Below are 18,364 nucleotides of genomic sequence, written 5' to 3' on the forward strand. Positions count from 1 at the left end.
GTGAGTGTGTTATTTCTCTCTCAGATGGGGAAGCCTGAGACACTCAGACTTTCCCAAGGCCACAGAACAAGATAGTGGCAGAAACAGAGCCCCTGGCTTCCAGTCCTATGCTCAAGTCACTAGAAATCCTAATGTAATCCCCTGGCCTGGGTGATTGTGTCCCATGCCCTGTGCGCCCAATTTACAGTAGATCACAGACTTCCTCTGGACAGATCAGCTTGAGAGGTCCTAGAATCTGAACTATTGTAGGCCTCACACACTTTGGAATGAGCTTGCTCTGTCCCAAGGAAGTATGTAATCCATTAATCAGGGTCTCTGCCTCCATGCCTGATCCAGAGAGGATGTGAGCATGTTACAGTTCAGCTAGAGACAGATTCACATCCTTTATGGATTGGGCACAGAGAAAGGCATGTACTAACTCTATGATAAGGCTATTCCTGTCAACCAAGATGATGTGCACATTACAGCAAGGTAGGCATTTGCATCAGGGAATTCAAAACTTCACATGGAGATAAAAAAGCATTCATATATTATGGGCCTTGTAAGAGGACTTGCAGCAATAAGCTTTGACTAAGAATGGTTATCTTGCTTTTGGATTGTAGCCTAATTGATCACAGCTGAATTTTCACGTCATTTTTTAAGCCTAATATTTTTGAATGGAAACAGTTTTCAGCTACATGTTATACCATTTAGTTACAAAGCAACTGCATAAAAAAGGGAAATAAAACCAATGTCCTGAAAGCCCGTGTTCATTAAATATCCCATAGCATTTTTCGTAAGACCATTAACCCCAGTGTCCTGGCCAAACTCCAGCTCTGAATAATTCCATTCTGCCTCCTTCAATTCCCCACCTGCAATTCTAATTATATATAGGAATCTTCTTTTCTAGTCCTAAACAGTTATGTTGTGCTGCTATGCAGTCCAACAGCTGCAATGATTCTTAGAGGATTTGTGCTTTAGAATCCTATTATTATGGACCAAGGCCACAACTGGAATCAGGACCTCATTGTGCTAAGAACTGTACAAACATACAGAAAGACACAGACACTGCTCTACAATGCTTACATTCTAAAGCCCCAATCCTGCAAAAAGTTATGCACATGCTTAAAGCATATGAACAGTCCCCTTGACTTCAATGGCATTACTCACGTGCCTAGAGTTAAGCACCTTTGTGCTTTCTCCCATGCTGCCCCTCACACTGAGAGGAGCTCCCCAAAAACATCTACAAAGCTACCTCATTATCCTCCTTCAAAACCCTCCTCAAGACTTCTGTTCTGTGATGCCTACAAAAAAAAAAAAAAAAAAAAATGACAATAGTTAGGCTGCTGGTGTGCGGAGACCACTGCCTAGCATGCTAGCCAATATTGTCTCATCGTTTCCCTGTACTCCCGTCTGTCTGTATCTATCTGTTGTCTCTGGTCTTATACTTACAGTTTAAGCTCCTTAGTGCAGGGACCATCTTTTTGTTCTGTGTTTGTACAGCACCTAGTGCAACTGGGGGCCTTGGTCCATGACTAGAGCTCCTAGGTGCTATGGTAATACAAATAATAATAATAAAATATGCTTAAATTTTTGGGAGATCAGAATAGAATTTACGTCCAGATGTAATAAGAGTAACAGTTGGAGGTAGAGGAGAACAGGTCCTACATAAACAGAAGAAATATTTCAGGATAATTACTAGGGCAAAAGCCATTTCTCAGGAGACCCCCTAGTTGGGACCACAGCCCTAGTTCTGCCAGGAGCTCCATATGGAAAGACCCCTGCATGGAACCCCACTGAAGTCAATGGGCTCCATGCTGGGCAGGGGTCCATCTGCATAGAATCCATTGCAGGATCCGAATCCCAACATGCAACTCTTCTCCGGAATAATCCAAAAGTAAGGAATATTCTCTCTTACCAGGATGCAGACATCTGGCTTGTCTTTGTTGATAATATCAATCAGATCCAACATAGGGTCATAGGTGATGCTGTCAGAAGTTGTGTAGGGTCCACAAGCAACCAAGATCATTTGCAGCTCCAAATCTAAAATGTATTGCAACAGTGTCAGCACAAGTTTCTAAGCTCCCCCTTTGCCCATAGGGCATCCTCTATCCTGCCATCATACATGTGGGGGATTTCCCTTTGCTTGGTGCTGTTTTTGCTCTCTAAGATCTTGCTCTCAGATGTTGTACATAGAAGCATCCAGCATATGGAAAGAGGCACTGTGGTGTGATACACACACACACAAGCTCAGTGCTATTTCTTAGCTGTTAGGTTTTTCTGGCTGGGGTGTACAATACAAAAGAGCATTCCCCACCCTGCCACTTTGAATGATAAAGAGAAATACTTTATCATTCTATTAAAAAAAAAAAAACACACTTCTCTTCTGATGTGTCAGATGGTCTTACAAGGGATGCTATCCAGGCAATCATGTAGTGCCACATCACTGATGGAGGGAAGGAGGGTAAAAACCAAGACTACAGCCAAGACATTGCTTGTGTTAAGTATTTGCATGGGGAGGATGAGAAGTAGGAGGAAGAGAGACAATTCAGCATCATGAGTTATTCATACTGCCCTGTTCAGCTCACCCCAAGTTTAGCCAGATGTACTGATATCTTCATTGCACAATAAATCAAGCCAGAGGTTTTCAATGAAAGAGGCACATCAGACTTTGAGGGGGCCCGATGAGCTTTCTTATGGTTCAGTGGTTAGGTCACAGCACCACTCAGGTTTGGCTTATCCACCCCTCCATCATGACCAGGGGGTAAGGGAATGGGCCATATTTGAGTGGTTTTGCCATCTGGTACGCAGGAGGGGAGAAGTGGCATCACCTCTCAGGTTTGGCTCGGCCGCCCCTCCATCTGATAGAGGAGACACTGGGCCAAATTTCAGTGGGTGCTGTTGTGACTTAGTGTGCTGAAGGGTGGGGGGGGGGGGTATTTTTGTAGTGGGGGGAGCCTCCAAGTGCTAAGGTGGGGCATGGGGAGGTTGAGACTCTGATACAGAAAGACTGGAGAGATCAAGAGTGACTTCTCAGCATGTGATGAACTGATCATTTTTCCTCCGTTTCCCTCCCGGATTGCCCTTCCAGCAGATGGAAAGCTGCTGAAATACATATATATCTGGGCCTGCCTTAAAAATTCTAACTAAATGCCTTTGATTGGGTTTAAGCCAGCCCCTGAAATTAATTCAGCTTTCATTACATTCTCAGTGCAGAGTCAGAGCACAGGAGATTACTTTAACAATAGATCACTGGGATCGGATCCAAGAACAATCCCACAATGGACCTATTAAAAAAAATAGGAAGCTATGCCCAGTAAAGAGTATGTAATGATGCTTTTAAACAGTTTCATGTGCACCAAATCTGAGAAACTGCACTAGCTGCAGTTTGTGCTGTTGAGTGTGTATCTGTCTAATTCTCTACAGGACCAGTAGGAAAAGCTAACCTTGATTTTCTAAGCTAGGGGGAAGGGGGAGAAATCTTTAAAAATGATTGAACTCACCTTCAACTTGCTCTGTAGATTGGTAGAAAGGAAGAGGCACCCCCTGAAGAGAAAGGATACTTAAAAAATCATTGCAAGCAAAGGGAATAATTGCACATGGCCAAATTCTACTCTCAGCAACACCAATATAAACCCACAGCAGGATTTGGTCCATAGCCTCTACATGAAAGACATTTACTCAATCCCTGCACTGTAACAGCCTCTGCAGGAGTGAGGAGACAGTCTGATTTGATCAACTAATAGGGACAAATACATGCCTGGGTAATTAACACATGCCTCTGTGGTTCTGTGAAGCACAAGACCATAGGGCAAGTGACCTCAACCACCTATGATGTGCATTAAGCTCTATAAATCTACTGCCCATAGCGGCTTAGTGAGATTAAGAAATTGAGGGTGGGGAGAAAGTCAGCCTCATGCATTACTGATAGATATGACATCGCTGCAACAGCCATCCAAAAACTATACATCCCCAAAGGGGCACTTGGATAGCCTCAGACAAACCCTGTGGTACTTAGTAAGAAGCATTTACTTAAGAGGTCTTTGCAAGATGTCTCAAGCTAGGTCTACACTACCTGCCTGAATCGGCGGGTAGAAATCGATCTCTCGGGGATCGAATTATCGCGTCTCGTCGGGACGCGACAATCGATCCCCGAATTGATGCTCTTACTCCACCAGCAGAGGTGGGAGTAAGCGCCGTCGACGGGGAGCCGCGGAGGTTGATTTTGCCGCCGTCCTCACAGCGGGGTAAGTCGGCTCAGATAGGTCAAATTCAGCTACGCTATTCACGTAGCTGAATTTGCGTATCTTAAATCAACCCCCCCCGTAGTGAATACCTGCCCTAAGTTGTGGAATAAAGATGCAATGTAACCACGCCAGCTGCATGAGCACAAACAGGTGGAGGGATGCTTGCTAAGGAAGTAAAGTTAGATTGCTTGGTTTTTGTATGTAGATTTCAAGGAACATCAGCACTACAGGAGGTGTTTGGGAATCAGAACGTGAAGTTGGGGGAATATCATTGGTAGGGTTACCATATTTTAAGTGTCCAAAAAGAGGACACTCCACCGGCCCCGGCCCCGCCCCAACTGCGTCCCTTCCCCGCCCTCTGCCCCACCCCAACTCCGCCCCCTCCCCTGGACACTTCGCCCCCTGCCCCCCCCCCCCCTTGCTTCCCGCAAACATTTGATTTGCGGAAAGCCTGAAGCAGCAGGCAATCTGGGGCGGGGGGGGCGCGAGGAAGCGTGGCTCTGGCCCCGGCGTCTCCTGCCCGGCTTGGCTCGGGCCCCGCACCGCCAGCCCCCGGCCCCGAGCACCGCCGGCCCCCGGCCCAGCCCCCGGCCGAGCACCGCCCGGCCCGGCCCCGGCCCAGCACCCCTGGGCGGCCCCAACCCGGCCCCCGGCCGAACACAGCCGGCCCCGGGCCCCGCACCGCTGGCTCCGGCCCCGGCCGAGCACCCTGGCCCCCGGCTCCACACCACCGGCCCCAGCCCGACCCCCGACCGAACACCGCCGGCCCAGCACCCCCGGGCCCCGGCCCCCGGCCGAGCGCACCGCCGGCCCTGGGGCCCGCACCGGGGCCCGCACCGCCGGCTCCGGCCGAGCACCGCCGGCCCCAGCAGCTCCGGCCTCCGGCCGAGCACCGCCGGTCCCTCCCTCCCTATTTTCCTGGACATGTCCGGCTTTTTGGGATTTCTTCCCGGACGGGGATTTGAGGCCCAAAAAGCCGGACATGTCCGAGAAAATCCGGACGTATGGTATGCCAAATCATTGGCCTATTAGAATCAGCATTGAAACTGAACAGAAAGTATTCCCTTCTGCACTCTTTAGTCTAAAAGAGCCCTGTTTTATTAACTTTGCAAGGCCTATTTACTCAGGCACCATCAAAGATGATAGGACTCCCAGTGAGTTGTGGATAGTCTTTCTAGCAGTTTGATTTCTGGATGCCACATTAATAAGTGTTGTATTTTCTTATGTTCTAGGGTGTCACCATATCTAAACCTAGTGATGCACAGAAGCAATAAACCTAACACAAAAGACACACATTGAAAAACAAACCTTGGCTTAAATTTTTCAAAAGCCCCTCACAATTTGGGGGATCCAACCTGAGACACACTAAAGGGGCCCAGTTTTCAGGAAGTGGGTGCTCAGCACATTTTGAAAGCCAGGCTTCTTTAAATGTATCATATTGGGGACTCAAAAATAGAGGAACCCCAAAATCATTACCTACTTTTGACAGTTTAGACCCATGTTTTAACAGCTGTGCCTCACAAATGGTAAGATTAACTGGTACTGAATACAAGTTACTTAGATAGACAGGACTAACTTCTTTTCCAGAAGGGTCAATTATTTAATCATTCAGAATTATGTCACAATTAAATTGTTTTGATCATCCAACTCTAAAAATCGCTTGTAAGCCTATTTGCCGAGTTTCTAATGTGCTCGGGGGTGCTCCCCCTGGCTCTGTCCCAGGCTCCACCCCACCCCACCCCCTCCCTTTCTACCCCCTCCCGTGAGAGCATCCAGCCCTTGCTCCTCCCGTCTCCCCCATGGCACCTCCTGCACACTGCGGAACAGCGGATCGTGGCAGGTGGGAGGCACTGGGGGGAGTGGGAGGCGCTGATAGTGGGTGCTAAGCACCCACCTCTTTTTTTTTTTTCCCCTCTCTTCCCTGTGGTGCTCCAGCCCTGGAGCATCCATGGAGTCGGCGCCTATGTTTGTAAGAACAGATAAGCCAGTTTCTGGGAAAAATTCTAGACCTGCTCCTGATGTTTCATTGACAGCACAAAGACATGGGAAGAGTAGAAAAGAATTTGTGCTTAGTTGGATTTACTCACCTCATACAGCTTAGATGCAACCAGTTTTCCACCCGTACTGTTAATACTCTCCATCACCACAACCTGGAAAAGAGTTAAATAGAAGAAACCATGACACCAGGGTGACTGCTTGTTCAGACTCAGGAAAGGGCTAGGCTATTGATAATACCTAGCTCTTATTTAGTATTTTCTTCAGTAGATTGCAAAGAACTTTACAAAAGAGGTCAATATCATTAGCCCCATTTTACAGAGGGGAGACTGAGGCACTGAGAGGGGTCATGACTTGCCCAAGATCACCTGATAGACCAGTGGCAGAGCCAGGATAGTATCCAAGTCCCCAGTCCAGTGTTGTCTCTACTACACCAGAATGGTTTTATTATAAGGTAATATACTTCTGCCTATCCCCCAAGTAGTCATATGACCTTGGCTATTATTTTTCATATCCAAATTTCAAAGTGCTTTACAAAACAAATTAAGGATCACTCCCATTTAAAAAAGATAGATAAACTGAATCACAGAGACTAAGTGATTTTCAAAGTTACCCAGATTCCACTGAAACTGATTAGGCTCCTTTGACGATTCTAACCCTCCCCACCCAGCATTCTAGAAACCAGGACTCAAACCTTGAAAACTCTCTTATAGAATTCCTGCATCTCGAAGTAATGGACAGATTTCCTAGCCCCTTCTGCCCCCAGCAATATGCCCTGTCCAACAACTCACCTGTCCTGGAAAGAGGGAGTATTCTTTAAGTTCCGATAAATCCACAGGAACTTGCCCTCCTGAAGAGTGTTCCCGATCCCCTTCTAGAATGACCGACTTGGCATTCAGTTTTCCGTTGCTGTCACAGCCAATCTGTCCCAGCACAGTGACTGGTTCCTACAGAACAGAAAGCATAGAATGATCTTAGCCAAAGGAATCCTATGGCACAATTCATCTCCCATGCAAGACAGCAGTCTACGAAGCTCCACAAATTTCCAGTGTATGGATCTTGCCTTAAAAACTAAGCTGAACCCCAGGGCAAGGAAGAGACCCCTCAGGCCTAATTTTCAGGCCCAATTTTCGACCTGCAATAAACAAGCCTAACAATGGACTTCCTGGGAGAGAAATAAAGCTCTCTCTCAATGAGTCAGTTGTGGCTGCAACTCATTGCAGACATACATTTTTACCGTAGTTTGAAAATCAGGCCCATTTTTGCTGGGCCAACTTGGCTTAAGGAGGCGGTAATGCAAACCAAGCAAATTGATGCATGGTCACAGTTGTATCTAAAGTACTTACATGTATCTCAATACTGTAGTATCTGAGAAGTTCACAATATTTAAGGTATTTATCCTCATTACACCCCGGTATGGTAAACAAAGTACTATTATTCCACTGTACAGATGGGGAACTAAGGCACGCAAAAATTAAGTGACTTCCCAAGGTCATACAGGGAGTCTGTTGGCCAAGCAGGAAATTGAACCCAGGTCTCAGGCCAGTGCCCTAAACTCTAGACCATCCGTCCTCTCCGGTTTGGACTGTCTCACTGTTCAGGTTGTGCAAGTCTGCTATGCTGCTCTCCACATCCTACAGACATCCTCACATGCTCCACCTGGTCTTCTGGCTCGGTCCCCTCAGACAGTTCCAACATACTGCGGACTTCCTGGCTATTGGTTCTCCTTATATGTAAAAGCTGGAGTCTACTCAAGCCTAATTATATGGATAACATTAACATCCACTGTTACATAAGACAGGAAGTTTAGAAGGAATTTAAGCCCTCCTGCCTAAAGGCATATGCCAGTGTATAAATAACAGGCATGTGGAAGGTCCCCTATAGGAGTAATTCCATTGTTGTCCTCTTTGATGTTCCTTATACCTTCCTCTAAAGCATCTGGTATTGCCCACTGTCAGAGATAGGATATCAGGCTACACAGACCCCTGGTCTGATCCAGTCTGGCAAGTCCTCTATTCTTATAGGTTTCCTTGAGAATAAGGAAGCAGAGGGTAACTACACAACATGCCATTGACCAACAGTCTCAAAAGTGCAACTTCTATATATCCTGGAATATTTAATGGAAAAATCACTGCCAATGAAATGTAGTGACAGACAAAGACATAATAACAGAAGAGACTTGCAAACACACACACACTTATGAAAAAGCTCCTGAGATGCAGTGCTTACCTGTGCAGGGACTAACACAGAAGTGAACTCCTCGATCTTGTAATATTTCTTCAGTGCATCCCCGAGTTCTTCTATCTTCCAGGACAGTACTAAAATCATAAAACAGTGTAAGAACATTTAAGATTTCTACAGAAACAAGGAGACAGAACATGAAGTCAGCAGCCAATTTAAAACAGAGTTTCTCTTTCAGAATCCAAGGTACTTATCTGGCCCCACCTCACCAGGGAACCTAAGAGTCTCACAAATTTTTAACATTCATCCTCACATTACCCCATGCAAGGTAGGGAAGTGCTGTTATCCCCATTTTATAGATGGGGAACTGAGGCACTGAGAGACTAAATGATTTACCTAAGATCACACAGGAAGTCCATGGCGGAAGAGGGAATTGAATCCAGGTCTCCCAAGTCCCAGGATCGCATTTTATCCTACTGCCTTAACAAAATTCCATAACTCCCCTATCTCCATATACCCCAGCAGTCACGAATGTCTGATACTACTCTAAAGAAGAAGAAAGTACTCTGCCTAACCACTAAGGGAACAGCTATACCAATAGATAGTGACTTCTTGAGATCAGGAAAGGCAAACTTAATTGCCTACTTTAACTGGAGGTCAAATGCTATCTTTGAATAGTATGAAGTACCTGGACCATTCCATATGAACATGTTGAACAGTATAGAAAATGTTAATCGGGGGGCTCCTAATTACCCTCTCTCATGACAAAAGCAAAGAGGCAGTTAATGAAATTGGAAGGCAACAAATTTAAAACTGATAAGTAAAAATCTTCCTTCACTGGCCACACACACATAAAATAAATAGTTAGCCTGTGGAACATACAGCTACAAGATGGTATCAAGAATTGAGTAGGATTCAGCATTTACATGGACAAGACTATCCACAGTTCCATTAAAGAGGGTTGGGGCGGAGGGTGGGGGGGAGGGAGAAGAAAGAAAATAAACCCACTTGCTTCAAACCTTGAGTCAACTTCCAATTTACCCTATGGGCAGGTTATTCCATAACTGACCACCTCAAGCTTCTAGCAGCTTCCACAGAAGTATCTAGCACTGACCACTGTTGTCCAATATCTTGTCTCCTAAACAAAATGCTGCCCTGAACCAGTACGGGAATTCCTATTTATAGGAGCAAACCAAATCTCTCACCTTTCACTAAATTATTGGCTTGACTTTCAGTGATGCTGAGTTCCCAGATCCTGAATTCAGTGGAAGCTGTAGATGGCTAGCACCTCCAAATACAAGACCTGATTTTCAGTCAATCACTGCAGTATCAGAGCTCCTTCCACATAAAAATCAAACGCAAAAGTGAAGTTCCTAGCAGTCTCTGGCACTCCTCCCTTTTCAAGGTCTCAACTGTGTGTAGGTTTTGTTTTGTTTGTTGGTTGCTTGGGGCTTATTGGGTACAAAGGGGTGTCCATTTTGTGCATGCTATTCTTATGGTGGAAAGAGTTTTGCAGCGAAGGTTTTGCAGCATTTTCTAAATGTGGTCAGGGCCTGGACTCGCCTAACCCCCTCTAGAAGTTTGCTCCATAGCTGGATCCCCTTATCCAAAAATGCACTGCCCCAGTTCTCACATGCTTCATCCTGTGCTTTGTGGTCTGTATTGTCCCAGAGGAGCGCAGCTGTCATGGTGGTTCATAGATCAAAATTTGCTCTTTGATCTCACTGGGGACTGATCCATTAATTGCTTTGAAAATTAGGACCCAGGCATCAGACTGGCATCGGAAGCTAATTGGGAGCCAGTGGAGGAACTTGGACACAGGCCTGACGTGCTCACAGCAGCCTTCAAAATGTTCACTAGAATATAAAGTTTTCATTGGGAAGAAGCTTCTGGCTTCCCTAGTTAGTAAAGATGTTAAGAGCCAAAAGTGTAAGATACCATAAGTCATTAGGGGTTCTTACATACAAAAAAATTTTAATGTACCTTCCCGGATGTCACGAAGCTTCTGGAACATGAATTTGTAACTCTTGGTGAGCGACTGTTCTGGTGAACCAAAGAGCTTCACACTTGATCCGTGGCCTCCTTTTCCACTCCAGGACGTGTCCTGTACAGAGCCGAATGAGGTTACCACCTCACCTCGGTTGCTCCGGGAGCCATATTTCTGAGAGGGAGTAGGGCTGCATGGAGGGAAGAAAAGGAACTGTGAAAAGTAACTTGATCTCATCTGACTTTAAAAAGCAACAAATCCAGTATAAGTTAGACCAAGCCTTCTGTAACATGGATTTATTCTGATATCTAATATCTTAGACAGAGACCACTTGTTCTGCCACAGAAATTGAGCCACCTTTTGGGTGGGACGTGGCAGCTGTTTAACACAGTATAACATTACTATACAATGGTTTAGAACAAGAATAATCCTGTATCCACATGAAACTGCAGGGGGAGTTTTAAGCAGGCAAGAATATAGGTACTCAAGTTGGAATTTAACCAGGTGATGGGGTTATTGTCACTAATGCTTACAAAGAAAAAAGCCTCAACACAAACAAACCATAGCCATTGAAGAGCCCACTGAGTTAAGTGGTTGAGGCACTGGTAGTAAGTTTCTCTTTTCACCTGTGCCTTTCCTATCCAAAGGCATGTGCAAGTATCAGGAGAAGCAGCAGCCTCCCAGAAACTGTTCTGGGCCAGCAGCTTGTTGCAGTCTTTCCCACTATACTCTGTATGTCTCTCAGGGTACATCTACACTACAGGGGGGAGTCGATTTAAGATACGCAAATTCAGCTACGTGAATAGCGTAGCTGAATTCGACGTATCGCAGCTGACTTACCCCGCTGTGAGGATGGCGGCAAAATCGACTTCTGCGGCTTTCTGTCGACGGCGCTTACTCCCACCTCCGCTGGTGGAGTAAGAGCGTTGATTCGGGGATCGATTGTCGCGTCCCGACGGGACACGATAAATCGATCCCCGAGAGGTCGATTTCTACCCGCCGATTCAGGCAGGTAGTGTAGACCTAGCCTTAGATAGCAATAGTCTAACCGATCAGTAGTTTCTGCCCACCCAAACCCAGTAGTGATAGATCTTTGTCTCTACCCTGTTGGCCGTCTTTGGGAGGGAAAAGCAGAGACATCTCTGGTCAGATAGCCTCCCACAGCGGTCAGTCATTTCAGAAGGATTGCCCAGTGGGTAAGGCACCAGCTTAGGACTTGGGAGACATGGGTTCAATTCCTGCCCCACCACAGAGTCCCTGTGTGATCTTGAAGGGAAAAAAAAATCACTTAACCTAAGCTCCCCATCATTAAATAGGGGATAATAGCACTGCCTTACCTCACAGGGGAGTTGTGAGGTGATTTGACACTAGTGATAGGGACCATATACGTGGTTAAAATGGACAGACAGATCTGCTCCCTGACTTACTCTAGTTTTTCCCCCATGTCATCAGATTAGCATACACCATGAGACTGGGAAAGCAGTGTGGATTAGGGCACCAAACCAGGACTCAGGAGACCTGGGTTTTATTCCCAAATTCTGCCACTTACCTACTTTGTGAGCTTGGGCAAGTCACTTTGCCCGTTTTTCTCTCAGCCTTCATCTGTAATGTCTAACTAGCTCTGTGGGGCAGGGATTCTCTTGTTATGTTTGTAGAGTGCCTCACACAATATGGTCCCAACCTCAGGTACAGCCTCTAAGTGCTACCGAATAGTTGTTAATAATCTGTGTTCACAGGTGCCAACTTTACCCGACACCGGTGGGTGCTCGTGTGCCCGGAAAGCGCTGGGAGCCAGGGGGGAAAAGCGGCCATGTGGCGCGCTCAGGGGAGGAGGCAGAGGTGAGCTAGGGCAGGGCGGAGCACCACGGAGTTGGCGCCTATGTCTGTGTCCATCATCAATAGGGTTGTGAAGACAGGAGTTGGAAAGATTCATATATTTTAAGGCCTGAAGGGACCATTATGATCATCTAGTCTGACCTCCTGTATAGTACAAGCCAGAGAACCTCATCCAATAATTTTTGGATCAAACCCATAAATTCTGCTTGAGCTACAGCATATTTGTTAGAAAAAATATCTAGTTTTGATTTAAGGATTTCAAGTGATAGAGAATCCACCACATCCATAGCTACAATGTTGCAACAATTACCCTCACTGTTGAAAATTTGCACCTTTTTCTAGCCTGAATTTGTCTAGCTTCAGTTTTCAGTAAGTTGATCTCATTCTGCTAAATTAAAGAGCTGCCTACGATCCAAAAAACTTTTCCCCATGTACATACTTGAGGACAGTGACCAAGAGTTTTGGGTAAAATAAAGAGACTGAACTTAAGTTTCTCACTTTACGGTCTGTTTTCTAGACCTCAGATAATAATTGTGGCTCTTTTTTGAACCCTTCCCAATTTTTCAAAAGCTTTTTTGAATATGAACACCAGAACTGGATGTAGTGATCCCATAATGGTTTCACTAATGCCATACACAGAGGTAATACCACTTCCCTACTCCTGCTCGGTATTCCCCTGCTTATACAAGAGGAAATTCAGTTTCTAGTTTCATATGTCTTGAGGCTTTAGCGTCAAGATTCAGCCACAATTTAAACCACATTCAAAGTTAGTGTGAAGAGGAGTCAGGGAGCTGCTAAAAGAGCCAACTCAAGTGGGAGACCAGTAGTACCATACCTTGGAGAGAAGCTGTTTGGAGAGAAAACTAGGTGGGGGCTACGGGTGGATAAAGTCTTTTTAGATCGTGGATTCTCTGGTGTTGTTATGTTCCGTTTCTGAGAGCCCTACAATACAGGAAGAACAGATATGTCAGTCTTTCCCAGATTACTTTGAAATTCAATTGAGGGTTTTACACATATGCCATTTTCTGTCAGCTATTACTCCTCAGGAGACACATGAGAGGGCCTTATTCTCCATTGCAATGCACCTTGTGTAGTCGTTTAGATCAACACCATGTAAAATGGGTGTAAAATGCTGCCAAACCAGATTAATAGGGCAACAAAGAATCAGGCCTATGACTTTTAAAGTGACACAGGCCCCGATCCCGCAATAACATTTGCACAGCTGGACCCCTGCACCCACACCAAATTCAAAGCAGTACGCAGAAGTCATTGCTGGACTGGGGCCTTATTCCTTAAAAATAGCCCTGCAACAGTCATGAAAACTGTCCAGCCCAGCCACAAGATCTATCTTCCTTTCCTTACCCTGATGAAAGGGAAACAATATTTAATCACACATCCAAAGGAAAAATTGTGCTCACCCCAGATAAGAGTAAATCTTTGCTTGCATTAAGACAGAAGAAATAGCAAACAAAACAGTAACACTTTCACATATGCCCCAAAGTCTTAAAATTCCACCCAGCTTCCAACATCTCAGAGGAGAATGGAGCTGGGTAGCACTTTTTGGAACAGAAACATACAGAACATTATACACTTACTTTTGATGGTGTTGTGTAGGCATCTAAGAGGTTCTCCTCTTCCTCCTCTACGTCAATGCTAACAAATATTAGTCATGGAAGAGAACAGAGTACCATCTACTGAAATATAGGATTTGACCATTTGTTACCCTGCACCTTTACTCAGTCATTTGCAAAATCCTAGGGTTCTGTCTTGGAAGTGTATTGCCCTACACACGTGCAGCCATTTACACTAGTGCAATGGAGAATCTGGTCCATAAATTTCAATTAAAGTGATTAAAAACAAAGATATTATAGAGGTAAAACTATCTTTAGAGGGCTATTGCCCTTCTTGTAAAATGGAGGTCACAAGATTTTTGCCAAACACTAAAAATTCATTCTTGATTTATTCCAATAGGAACTATCAGAGGGTGCGTAAGGTATTTCAAAAGTTTGCAGTTCTGAGAACAACTTAAGATATTGACAAGAAACATTACACAAAAGGAATGCATTTTCCAACCTTAAAGTTAACAGCTTTCTCCCATCCTGCTCTTTTATGCATGGAGAAGCCTCCTCAAAATCCAATTTTGCCATAACAACCACAGGAGACTGCCAACTGATGTTGTCTACATAGTTTTTGTCCCAGCATATCTACATCAGTTATCTTAAATTACACTGTAGGCTCTTTGGAGTATCTTCCTAAATTTTGAACAGAATCAAGCACAGAGGAGCCCAGTACAAGCACTGACACTCTAGCTGTTTCTCCTAGTGCTGCAGAGTAAGTTGTTACTTATCTTTGATCTAATGCTAGGAGAACGTTAATATTAAAAATCTTTTACTAGAGAAAGCTGACTACCTATCTTAGGTACTTATAGGACTCCTATCATCATAGCATTTGAGACTCTCACAATCTTTAATGCGACATACACCTGCAAGGTAGGGCAGTGCTACTGTACTCAATTTACAGATAGTTTCTCTGTGCCTCATTTCTCTAAGTGACTTGCCCATGGTCACAAAGAAAATCTGCAGCATAGCAGGTAATTGAACCGGTCTCCAGAATTCCAGGCTAGCATCCTAACCACTGAACCATCCTCTCTCTCTTGAGTAACAGATTACATGTAATTAATTCCTGTAAGCTATGCTATATAGTAACACCAAAGTACAGGCTGAATCAAGAAAGTCAGCTAAAAAGGGACTTATTTTGCCTTTTCAGTTAAAAGTCCTAATATTAAACAAATAGCAGAGAAGGATACAGTCCCTGAATGGTGTTGATATCCTTGATTCCAGAGTATCTGTTGTCCTTTTTTTGATGAGCTTTATTAACTCTTTTGTTGAGTACCTGAGGAATAATGAAAGTCCATGACTACTTCAAGCTGTACACATCACCTGATTATATAGCACTTCACATCTCTAAAGATCTTTACGGGTGTTAACCAATTAATCCAACCCTGGGTATTAATCTTCCCCACCATTTCACAGACGGAGAAACTGAGGCACAGAGAGATGAAATGTCACCCTAGGCCACAGAGAGAAACAGCATCAGAGTTAGGATTAGAATTTGGGAGTTCCCAGCCTGTGCTCAAGCCCTCAGACTTCTGTTGAAAAATAAGTTTAAAAAAAAAATTCAAAAGCAATTTGGGATTTTAGAACGTGCTCAGATGTCTAGTGTCCGCTAAAAATATGGCATAGATAGACCTGTATAAGATTGGGGGGATCCAATATCAACCTATAAAGCAGTTTCATTTCCTGCTTTAAAAGCAATGAAGTGTCTCAAAAATATGAAGCTTTCCTTTCTCTCACTCTTTGAACGTTTTGTCTATTTAGATTGTTTGCTTTTCAGAGCGGGGACTTGCTAATTGTGTATATATAGGGACACAGCACCATAGGACTGCTCTTCTCAGTGGGGACCTCTAGGTGTTACTATAATAGAAAAAAATAAGATAAATAATCTTCAGAGCAGCAAGAAGCCAAAACACCATACTCAATTATTCCTATATTTAGGGCAAGGGGTGGTTTGAATTTGTTTCACTCTCAGTAGATTTGTCTTAATTATGATAAAATTATATTAAAGAAAGTGTTTCTAGTCAACACGTTCTAAAACTGCACCTGCTGGTATATACACAGAGTGTAGGAATTTAGTGCTTAAAAACATGACCTTTTCCCCCAGTTTACACAAGGCAAACTACACCTCCTCCCAACCCTCTATTAGCTGTTTACTAAACATCATTCTTACTTCATGTTCAAAGACATTCAGGATCTCTACAGTGAGACGAGACCCGTCTTCTTTAGTTGTAGTGAAGGCAACTAATTCATTAGCCAAGTCACTCTGTGCCAGTCTGTGCGTCATGCATAGTTCAACCACTGCAAGAGGACAGATATTTTATACAGAGTTGAATCACTGATGAATTTGCAGATGTCATCTCTCTTGCTTTAATAGGCAGACACCACAAGTACAATTGTTTAGCACTGCAGAGGATAAATTAGAGTCAAATCACAATTGTTCCTCGCTATTTTCGGACCAAGCAAAAGAGGCACTTTGTCCCCCCCTATCAACCTTTGGGACAGAACAACACAACTTTATCAGCTGGCAACCGTGATACAAACAGCATCTAGTCCCAAACACTAGTTTTCCCCATGTTAAACACAGGAAATGGAGCAACAAGTGACATTAAGCGCAGAAGGAAGCGGCGTCCAAAGAACAAAATTATGCCGCTCATCACTTTTCTGCCTCATACCCCCAAAACCCCTCCTCCAGACCCCCCCCCGCAATCCCCCTGGCCGCCAGGATCTCAGCTTACCCCATCCCCTTACTCCCACCACGCAACACCTGCCGCCACCCCACAGCTCCCGTTACCCACCCGTCCTCACAAGCTCCAGGACACACCCGCACGACGGGTCCGCTCCCTGCGCCCCCACAACCCCTGTTGCACCTGCCCTAGAAGCCCCTCCGTCCCAATTTCTCCCTCAAACCCCGCTTCGGTTCCCGCTACCTCCCCCCCCCCCACCGCCTGTGCCCCCCTCTCATCCCCTAATGGCACGTGCCGCCTCCCTCACGTTTGTCGGGCACCGCCTCTTCTTCATAGCCCACCCCGAAGACCCTGAGATCCTCCAGCAGCTCCTCGACACAGACCGACCCCATCGGCCACCCCCGGCTGCCGGCTGCTGAGACAGAAAGCAAGCGAAAAACCCGCCACCCTCACGACACTTCAGTACTTTACGGCCGCCGTCACCTTGCCTGCTCCAGCCTCCAACAGCCAAAGGGGCGGGGTCTATTCTGACTGGGCGTGGCTAGCTACCTCTGAGCAGCTAATAGGGAGAAGGCGGGGTAGCTCCCTCAGAAATACCGCGTCGGTTGTGACCAAAACCAAAGCTGAGGGGCGTGGCTACATATCCGAGCAGCCTATGCGAAGCCCTAGGCGGGGCTGGAGACCGGTAGGGGCGGGGCTGTTTCTCTTCTTTCAGCTCGCGAGGGGAGTTGGAAAAGTCGGGGGGAGGCTGGCTCGCGGAGCTCCCCAGAGGGAGAGGAGGGGAGGGGAGTAGAGTAGAGGGTTGGTTCGTTCGTTGGTTGGTTGGTCTCGTGCTGCCGATAGCGCTCAGAAGGCGGGCGGGGGCACGAGACAGTTAGGGTGGAGGATGAGGGGAAAGTGAGCGAGCTGGGCAGGAGCCTCCTGAGCGGGATTAGATAAATTGAGCCTCCCTATTCCTCCCCCAAGGGTGGAATTGCTAATAACCTCTCCCTGAGGGAGACAGGCCAGGAGGCCCCAGGGATGGGGAAGGGGAGCTCTGAAGGGGAAATGTTTTAAGCGGGGGGGGAAGGGTCCTTTGATTAGCAGCAAAGAGATTGGGGAGAAACACCCCTCTAAAGGCCTAGTGTACACACAATGTTGGTATTAATCCCAACTATATATATAAATAAAAAACGATGGGGTCTAAATTAGTAGAAAGAGATCTTGGCGTCATTGTGGAGAGTTCTCTGAAAACATCCACACAATGTGCAGCGGCAGTCAAAAAAGCGAACAGAATGCTGGGAATAATTAAGAAAGGGATAGATAATAGAACAGAAAATACCATGTTACCATAGATTTATATAGAGGCACGCCCACATCTTGAATACTGTCTGCAGTTGCCCCATCCCAAAAAAGATATATTGGAATTGGAAAAGGTTCTGAAAGGGCAACAAAAATGATCAGGGGTACGGAACGGCTTCCGTATGAGGCGAGATTAATAAGACTGGGACTTTTCAGCTTGGAAAAGAGATGGCTAAGGGGAGATGATTGAGGTCTATAAAATCATGACTAGTGTAGAGAAAGTAGATAAGGAAGTGTTGTTTACAATTTCTCATAACACAAGAACTAGGAGTCACCAAATGAAATTAATAGGCAGCAGGTTTAAAACAAACAAAAGGAAGTATTTCTACACACAATGCACAGTCAACCTGTGGAACTCCTTGCCAGAGGATGTTGTGAAGGCCAAGACCATAACAGGGTTAAAAAAATAACTAGATGACTCCATGGAGGATAGGTCCATCAATGGCTATTAGACAGGATGGGCAGGACTGGTGTCCCTAGCCTCTGTTTGCCAGAAGC

General features: G+C 45.4%; 1 protein-coding gene across 4 annotated transcripts in view; it reads right to left on the bottom strand.

Annotated features, from left to right (window-relative positions):
- Positions 1 to 17,144, bottom strand: part of POLA2 (DNA polymerase alpha 2, accessory subunit) — a 52,872-nt gene extending 35,728 nt beyond the window's left edge. The window contains exons 1-11 of one of the 4 annotated variants that reach the window (XM_042849695.2): positions 17,009 to 17,144; positions 16,012 to 16,139; positions 15,032 to 15,117; positions 13,821 to 13,878; positions 13,061 to 13,167; positions 10,386 to 10,579; positions 8,451 to 8,539; positions 7,013 to 7,168; positions 6,314 to 6,376; positions 3,483 to 3,525; positions 1,898 to 2,022 (exon numbers count right to left, since the gene is read on the bottom strand). In XM_042849695.2, the coding sequence (XP_042705629.1) occupies positions 1,898 to 2,022; positions 3,483 to 3,525; positions 6,314 to 6,376; positions 7,013 to 7,168; positions 8,451 to 8,539; positions 10,386 to 10,579; positions 13,061 to 13,167; positions 13,821 to 13,878; positions 15,032 to 15,117; positions 16,012 to 16,125 (1,035 nt within the window). In that variant the 5' untranslated portion in view covers positions 16,126 to 16,139; positions 17,009 to 17,144. Of the gene's footprint in view, positions 1 to 1,897; positions 2,023 to 3,482; positions 3,526 to 6,313; positions 6,377 to 7,012; positions 7,169 to 8,450; positions 8,540 to 10,385; positions 10,580 to 13,060; positions 13,168 to 13,820; positions 13,879 to 15,031; positions 15,118 to 16,011; positions 16,245 to 16,832 lie in introns of all 4 variants that reach the window. The other 3 variants (XM_005307881.5, XM_042849696.2, XM_042849697.2) reach the window with 3 other exon arrangements.
- Between the last annotated feature and the right edge of the window lie 1,220 nt (positions 17,145 to 18,364).

Source organism: Chrysemys picta, chromosome 7 (assembly GCF_011386835.1).
Source record: "Chrysemys picta bellii isolate R12L10 chromosome 7, ASM1138683v2, whole genome shotgun sequence".
NCBI classification, from domain to species: Eukaryota; Metazoa; Chordata; order Testudines; family Emydidae; genus Chrysemys; species Chrysemys picta.